The 8526-nt window shown below is 44.3% G+C and overlaps 1 protein-coding gene across 1 annotated transcript in view; it reads right to left on the bottom strand.

The window, feature by feature from the left end:
* Positions 1–241: 241 nt before the first annotated feature.
* The window catches only part of OLFML2A (olfactomedin like 2A), a 196268-nt gene continuing 187983 nt past the window's right edge, over positions 242–8526 (bottom strand). Inside the window, exon 8 of the mRNA XM_069241730.1 lies at positions 242–2421. Coding sequence (XP_069097831.1) covers positions 1820–2421 — 602 coding nt within the window. The 3' untranslated portion in view covers positions 242–1819. The remainder of the gene's footprint in view (positions 2422–8526) is intronic.

Here is an 8526-nt window from a genome sequence, read left to right as displayed (position 1 = left end):
TACAGAAATATTTTAAGAATGTCTTTAATCATATTCCAGATGAAGACCCACACACAGCCTTTTCATTGCTCTTCCCTGTCGGAAGATATACAGTATTGGGGACTATTTTTTATGTCAGCTTTCTTAATTTTGCTCTTTATAAAGTACACCAAATTGGTTGACTTTATTTTGCCACATGATCTTTGCAGCTGGTGACTTTCCCAAAGTTAATTTGAAGGCAGGAAAGCGCCCACACTGTTGATTTAAACACTAGCCTCCATTTGTAGAAAAGATTTCAGTCATATTAACTACACTAAAGTTATGTTTATTTGAGTCTATCGACTGTTAAAATTTCTGTGATAGTGTTAAAAAATATTTACTCAAGAAGCCTTTATTTTATTTTTTAGAGTCATTGGGGGGACGCACTCGTGGCATAACCTCCGCAATGGGAAAATGTAGTACAGAGGTCCCGCCATGAGTGCGGGGCCCTGTCACAACTGCGGGACCTCCGTCATGAGTGCAGGGGTCCTTTGTGAATCAGGCCCAAAGAATTGCTTGTGTAAGTAAATGAGTGTACAACAAAGATAAATTAAACTGAATCAAATGCATAAGGAGAGGCATGTATGCTCATTAGTCAATACCCGCAAGAATAAAATATTGAAGCAAAGAAATTAAGCAACAAATAAGGATTGCATATACTGCTGTGCTCAGAATATCACAGTGCTATGGGTTTGCACTGTCTGACTACTTGGACTGAATGTATGCGGACCTTGAGCTGGTGTGTTCACTCCTCGGGCATGGTCAACCTGCCTGTATCATTTTTTCAGAAGTAAATAATGGACCTTGGCGGAGTTGAACTACCCTAAAAGTGTGGCAAGGATCTAGGACACTGGGAGCTAGGTTGAACACTCCTACCTTAATGCTATTGTTAAATATTTGGAAAATATCAACTCATTCTAACAATACAAGTGGCGAGTTAGAATGTGCAACTCAAGAAATGAGTTTGGATTTTGACTTGAATCAACTGAAGGGTGATGTGCCTCTTTCACACGGTCACATCTGCAGCCAACACATTCCCATGTACAGCTCTTCTCTGGTAGTGAACAAATAGACAGAAATAAAGCCTGGTGAAAACATGGCTTGGTGTAACTCAAAATACACCTGTATCCCTAAGTCCTTTGGTTAAAAGTAATATCATACAGTTGCTATCCTACATCACAGACAATCAGTATATATGGCAGCCCATCATCTGTTTCTCAGTGGTATTTCTTCACCTGTGGCATTGTTTGTGGGCGGGAATAGTGCATAGTGGTGAAAATGCCATGATATTTTTTATTTTTTAACTAGCGGAAAACACAGTAAACAGTTTGTAAAGGCAAACGTGTTATCCATAAGCATAAGCGTTCTTCTTGTTGTATATATTGGAAGAAAAATGACAACTGACAAAGTAATCCTTCACTTCGGGGTATTGGGGTATGAACTCCATGCACAATTTCCAGACATGAGTGGGCATTGTCCAAATAGATCCTGCTTTTGGGAGTTGTGACCATGGAAACAAAGGATGGCCTGGGAAAGAAAGCCGCAGTGGAGGTTGGAATCTCAAGCTTTGATCTTGGTTAACCGTATACCCAGATGCTTTCTGTCACCAGCTGGTCTGTTCTTTACCAATGAAATACAATTGGGCACCTCCACAAATTCCCGCATCAGTCATGTTTCCACTTCCTAAAGACCCCAGGTCACTAGTGGAAATACTTTGGTGGTTTTCACCATGTGTGGTGTTGGACTAAAAGTGCTTGTTCATGTAGGGCCCGCCCCATAGTTACACACTTGAGTGGTACGATCAGGCAACAAAGTTGATTTTGTATGTCAGTTGGTGTCCATTATCCCAGGCGTACAGTACCTTCTCCTTGGGATTGTAATCGATCTGGGTGGTGAAAGAATACTCATTGGTGAAGGGCAGTTTGGGATCTGCCTCCGTGTCTGTGTGAGTGTCAAAGGCGTATGAGATCTGGCCTTCCTGTTGGTTGTATACATCCACTGCGTAGAGTATACCGCAGATGATGAAGCAGTTTCCATACGTGTTACGCTTGAGGCCGGTCTTCCAAGTGGTTTCCTTCTTGACCGAGAGATCGTTGGGATCGAGTTTGCTGATGACGATGACTTCATTCTGAGAGTAGTCGTAGTCCATGGAGGGGTAAATCACCCACAGCCCGCTTTCATCCACGGCAAAGTCGATGTCCGAGTGTCCTCTCCACTTCCAGGGCGTGGTATCTTCATAGACGACATCATGTAGGAGGGACCAGGCTGATACAAACCTTTGCTTGAGGTCATATTTGATGATGTTCTTGGTGAAAGCTCTGTTGTAGAAAAACGCGCCTTGGTACACCACATGGCCGGTCCCAATCCAGTTGTAAGGGAGCTTATACAAATTACTCCAGCGTCCTGCAAAACACAAGGAAGCATCTTTTTAATTAACAATATTTTGTCCAGTAAAAATACATTATCTTTGTTTATTTTATATTCTGTTTGATCTTCAAAGGTTGGGCAACACAGTGTTGTTGATGTCTCAGTTCAGGAAATGGTAGAAAGCTTTTATGTTCAGAATCAAACAAAGGAGTGGACGAAGGGGAAGCCGCTTAAATATACTGGTGAAGTAATTTGTGTCTGCAGCTAGACAAGAACTAGCCTTCAAACAGGGTGTTCCTGGAGTGTGATGAGAATTTAAATAAAAAGTACCAATGAACTTGAGTTTTCATGTCAAGTCCAGGCAAAAATACACATTAAGACTATCCCCAAAGCTGAGAAATGGTTTACAGCATTACAAAGACATGTAGAAACGTGAAATACAACACCTTAGATTCACACGGCAGAAGTGTTTGAAAGTCCCCATGACATGGATTATTTCGATTTGTATTTGAATTTAGATTTGTAAAGTACACATACACCCAATGGCCCTAAATAATAGGCACAAAGAATTGAGAATGTAACAAAGAAATATATGCTAAGATTTTTTTGGACGGCACGATGGTTAGCAACTAGGCAGATATCAGGAAGAAGAAAGTTTCAATATTTAGGATCCAGTAAGCAATGCGCGCAGGCTGAGCAACATGCGCATTTTTGCGTAAAATGTGGGAACTTTCAGAGGAATTCTTTTTATGGGTGTGAATTTGTACTGAATAAAGGGGAAAAAATGATAAAAAGCATAACAAGCAAGGTTTAGCATTTTAGAAAGATGTGTTGAACAATAAGAAGCCTGTACTAGTGCTTGTGGTCTTCCACGATATGATCATATTTTCTTTGGTTGACAGAATAAGTCAATAAAATGGTTTGACTATGCGCATGTACAGAACAGACTGAAAATAAGAATTTCCAAAGCCAATAAATCTCACCTTTGCAAGGCATTTACTAAGCTAATGGATTTGTCAACATTTGGTTGCATTGGCAAAAAAAAAAAAAAAAATTAACATTTTGCCCAGTATGTTGCAATGCATGTGCACACGAAAACACTTGTGGCCATCTTGGAATGTTTTGTTTGAAAAAATAACTATTTGAAGATGCAGTCGGTGCATCGGAAAGCGTGTGTATGTATAGGTGGCCATCTTGAAATGGTTTCCTAACAAAAAGAAAGCATTCCAAAATAGCCATTAATGTGTGAGAATGTGTGTACTTGTGTCATGAGGCACCGACTGCCGTTTCATAAGTCTTTCAAAGTTTGGATTACCATTCTAAGATGTCTAAAGGGCATTGTAGGATTTTACATTTTTGAAAAATATGTGTGTGATGCAATGCAAGCAACAAAAGTGAGCAGCCTAGTAGTAGTGTGAGCAGCAGCTAGGCCTTGCAAAAATTATTTTAAGAAAATAGTAAATTAATAAAAAGTAAAGAACAGGTGTTAAGGAGAGTGATGGGGGGAAAGGGGAGTGAAAGTAATCAAGCAGCCCGGTAGTGCTGTGCAGCTGCCAGGTCCTCGCATAACCAAGCATAAAGAATGGATAAACAATTAAAATAATGAAGTTAGGGGAGGGGCGGAAAAGCAATGGACAAGCATGGGGGAGGTGGGTGTGGTGAGGGAAGGGGAGCTGGAGAGAGTAAAGTCATGTGCTCCCATAGATTGCTGAAAAACAAGCCTTCTGTTTGAGGGGGACCCAGAGTTAAAAACAACAAATATTACCTCGATCACATCGGGAGCAGCAGGCGGGGCCTACTTAAATTGCATCAATTAGTGCTTGGTCCCTGCTCCACACAGAGTAACAGAAGTGGTGCCAGGCGTGCCTTGACGAATAACGTGGCTGTAAAGAAGAGTGCGACGCAAACCAACAAATGGTGAGCGACGGCGGGCTTCAGACCCTGTACTGTACACAACAGAGTCTCGCAAGCGAGGCACATGCGCAAGCACATGCAGCAGCGGAGGCCGCAAATCTGAAGGGGATGGGTGGGGGTGGGACAGTGGGATAAATAAATAAAATAAATATATAATAATAAAAAAGTTCCTTTTTCCCCGTTGTCGCCGGCGCTGCCTCCTGCCGTGTTGCTGCTGTGGTCATCTTACCAGCACAGGCTCCCCAGCAATCCTGGCGCTGCTTACATGTTAAACATATCATGAAAGCAGCACCAGGATTGGTCTGAGCGGCTCAGACTGCCACTCAAACACAAGCCTGGGGTCTGTGCTGTTTCTCTGGCCCAGCTGTGCCTACAGCCAGGCTGGCGAAACCTAAGTGCACATGTGTGTTTGGTCTGCCTGAGACGGCCGGCCAAACACACATGCGCACTTAGTACACTCTCCCCTCCTCCCGCCTCCCACAGTCCTTCCCCACCCTGAACACAATGGTGGTTGAGCCAGCAGATGAAAGATAAAACGATAATTAAATAAGGTTTTATTGTTCATCTCCTGGCATAGCTGGGGATGGGGGGGGGCTATGCTACTTCGCAGCAGGGGAAGGTTACAATTCCTAAATCAAAAAGATGGCAAAGAAGCTTTACACCAGGTGGCAAGGTAAAGACATGAACATGGTGGAAAGTCATCGAGTCAAGAGCAGAATAGAAGTGGTTCTATCAGGGGACCCTCAAAGCCTGGGGCCCTGGGCCAGGGCCCACTTTGTCCATCCCTTAAAACAGTGGTTCCCAACCTTTTGACTTCTGTGGACCCCCACATTATCATTACTGGATCCCGGGGACCCCCACTGAATCATTATTGGAATCCGGAGAGCCCCACACTGAGCCAGTACTGAAAGCGGGGGACCTAGGCCCATATGTACGAATACTTTTTCCCATAGACATAGAATGGGTAAAAACCTTTGCTACATCTGGCCCATAATCTGTTAATCTTATTTAATTTTCTAAACAGTCGCGGACCCTAGGGGTCCACAGACCATAAATTGGGAACCACTGCCTTAAAACATCTCTGTCTTTTCTTGCAAATAATGATCTTCATACACTGTAAAAACCTTACATTTTCATGGCCTCAGTGCTGGTAAAAAGGACGCTGAAGCAGAAGTAAATTTGCTGAGCAGGTGAAAGCGGATCCTGGGGTCACAAGAGCCTCCCTTGGGCAAGAATTGGGAGCCTTGGCCTCCAGTGCTTTTTAAAGAGCCGGCCTTGCCTTTTATGTCCGAAGAACATGCTGACTGCATTAAAATGCAGGCGATCTCACATCCCAATCCACGTACAAACAGCTTTAATCCCGCAGGGGGAGACAGGACTTTTATAAACACACTAACAGTGGGGAGAGGCCCCGGCAGGTGCCTCTTGGAAAACAAACAACCGGCTCTTAGCGCAGGGGCGGCCATGTGTGGTCCTCGGCACCGGGGACATGAGCAGCTCAGTATCTTGTTTCACTCTTAATCGTGTTTATTTATCACTTTGTGTACCCGCATTCCTTGCAATCTGCTTCGGAATCACATTTCTACAACAAGGTGATCCTCTTTCTGTGGGAAGAAGGTGTAATCTTGGATTCCATCACGCCAGGTTCAAGATGTGTTGCCCTATGGCTCAATTGTTGTTTTGGGAACCAGACGAACAGAACTTTAATCCTGGCCCCGCCACTCAACTACGTTGTGTGATTCTGGTCAAATCATTTAATCTACTGGTGTTTTAGTTTCCTTGTCTGCTACTGCTGGAACAAGGCCTACAACCAGCGCCATACGAAGAATCTGGACATTATATGTAGAACTAGAGACCTCGAAGGACCACACTGAGCATCAAATGATGTGTCCAACCTCCTGCATGGACAACATATATAGTTATAGATGAAAACACTGAACGAATCTCAGCTGCTGCTAATCACTTTGTTCTGCATTCCAATCCATCAGTTTTAGCTCATCTGTGCATTACAGGCAGAGACCAAGCATATACCAATAAGCCTTGGTGCGGCCAATGTGTGACAAGCTCCTGACCATATGTGCCAGCCCCTCACACACTTCTCATGTGTCCCCAGCTCCTCGCACCCGCCACCCATGTGCCCCAAGCTTCTGTCAGTCTATATTCCACCACCCCTGCTGTGCCACAGAGGCCCACACTGTCCGTGTGCCCCGAGCTCCTCTCACTGCAGGTCGGGCTACCCCAAACTTCTCCGGTTGTTTATGTTATACAAAATATCCAAACGCAGTGTGGGAAGCTTGCTTATAGCTCAGAGCAAATGATCTGCTCTGTAGACAGTGTGAGAAACCTGCACTGTACAGTGTGATAAACCTGTTCTGTACAGTGTGAGAAACCTGCACTGTACACAGTGTGAGAAACCTGCACTGTACACAGTGTGAGAAACCTGCACTGTGCAGTGTGATAAACCTGCACTGTACATAGTGTGATAAACCTGCACTGTACAGTGTGATAAACCTGCACTGTACAGTGTGATAAACCTGCTCTGTACAGTGTGATAAACCTGCCCTGTACAGTGTGAGAAACTTGCACTGTACACAGTGTGAGAAACCTGCAATGTACACAGTGTGAGAAACCTGCACTGTACAGTGTGATAAACCTGCACTGTACAGTGTGATAAACCTGCTCTGTACAGTGTGAGAAACCTGCACTGTACACAGTGTGATAAACCTGCACTGTACATAATGTGAGAAACCTGCACCGCACACAGTGTGATAAACCTGCACCGCACACAGTGTGATATACCTGCTCTGTACAGTGTGATAAACCTGCTCTGTACAGTGTGAGAAACCTGCACTGTACACAGTGTGAGAAACCTGCACTGTACAGTGTGATAAACCTGCACTGTACATAGTGTGAGAAACCTGCACGGTACAGTATGATAAACCTGCACTGTACATAGTGTGAGAAACCTGCATTGTACACAGTGTGATAAACCTGCTCTGTACACAGTGTGATAAACCTGCACTGTACAGTGTGATAGACCTGCACTGTACATAGGGTGAGAAACCTGTACTGTACACAGTGTGAGAAACCTGCACTGTACATAAGGTGGGAAACCTGCACTTTACACAGTGTGAGAAACCTGCACTGTACATAGTGTGATAATCCTGCTCTGTACACAGGGTGAGAAACATGCACTGTACACAGTGTGGTAAACCTGCACTGTACACAGTGTGATAAACCTGCACTGTACAGTGTGAGAAACCTGCACTGTACACAGTGTGAGAAACCTGCACTGTACACAGTGTGGTAAACCTGCACTGTACACAGTGTGAGAAACCTGCCCTGTACAGTGTGATAAACCTGCACTGTACACAGTGTGAGAAACCTGCACTGTACATAGGGTGAGAAACCTGCAATTTACACAGTGTGAGAAACCTGCACTGTACATAGTGTGATAATCCTGCTCTGTACACAGGGTGAGAAACCTGCACTGCACACAGTGTGATAAACCTGCACTGGACACAGTGTGGTAAACCTGCACTGTACACAGTGTGAGAAACCTGCACTCTACAGTGTGATAAACCTGCACTGTACACAATGAGAGAAACCTGCACTGTACACAGTGTGAGAAACCTGCACTGTACACAGTGTGAGAAACCTGCACTGTGCAGTGTGATAAACCTGCACTGTACATAGTGTGATAAACCTGCACTGTACAGTGTGATAAACCTGCACTGTACAGTGTGATAAACCTGCTCTGTACAGTGTGATAAACCTGCCCTGTACAGTGTGAGAAACCTGCACTGTACACAGTGTGAGAAACCTGCAATGTACACAGTGTGAGAAACCTGCACTGTACAGTGTGATAAACCTGCGCTATACATAGTGTGAGAAACCTGCACTGTACAGTGTGATAAACCTGCTCTGTACAGTGTGAGAAACCTGCACTGTACACAGTGTGATAAACCTGCACTGTACATAGTGTGAGAAACCTGCACTGTACAGTGTGATAAACCTGCACCGCACACAGTGTGATATACCTGCTCTGTACAGTGTGATAAACCTGCTCTGTACAGTGTGAGAAACCTGCACTGTACACAGTGTGAGAAACCTGCACTGTACACAGTGTGAGAAACCTGCACTGTACAGTGTGATAAACCTGCACTGTACATAGTGTGAGGAACCTGCACTGTACACAGTGTGATAAACCTGCTCTGTACACAGTGT

Source organism: Pleurodeles waltl, chromosome 6 (genome assembly GCF_031143425.1).
Source record: "Pleurodeles waltl isolate 20211129_DDA chromosome 6, aPleWal1.hap1.20221129, whole genome shotgun sequence".
NCBI lineage: Eukaryota > Metazoa > Chordata > Amphibia > Caudata > Salamandridae > Pleurodeles > Pleurodeles waltl.
This window is presented reverse-complemented; position numbering and strand designations above follow the sequence as displayed.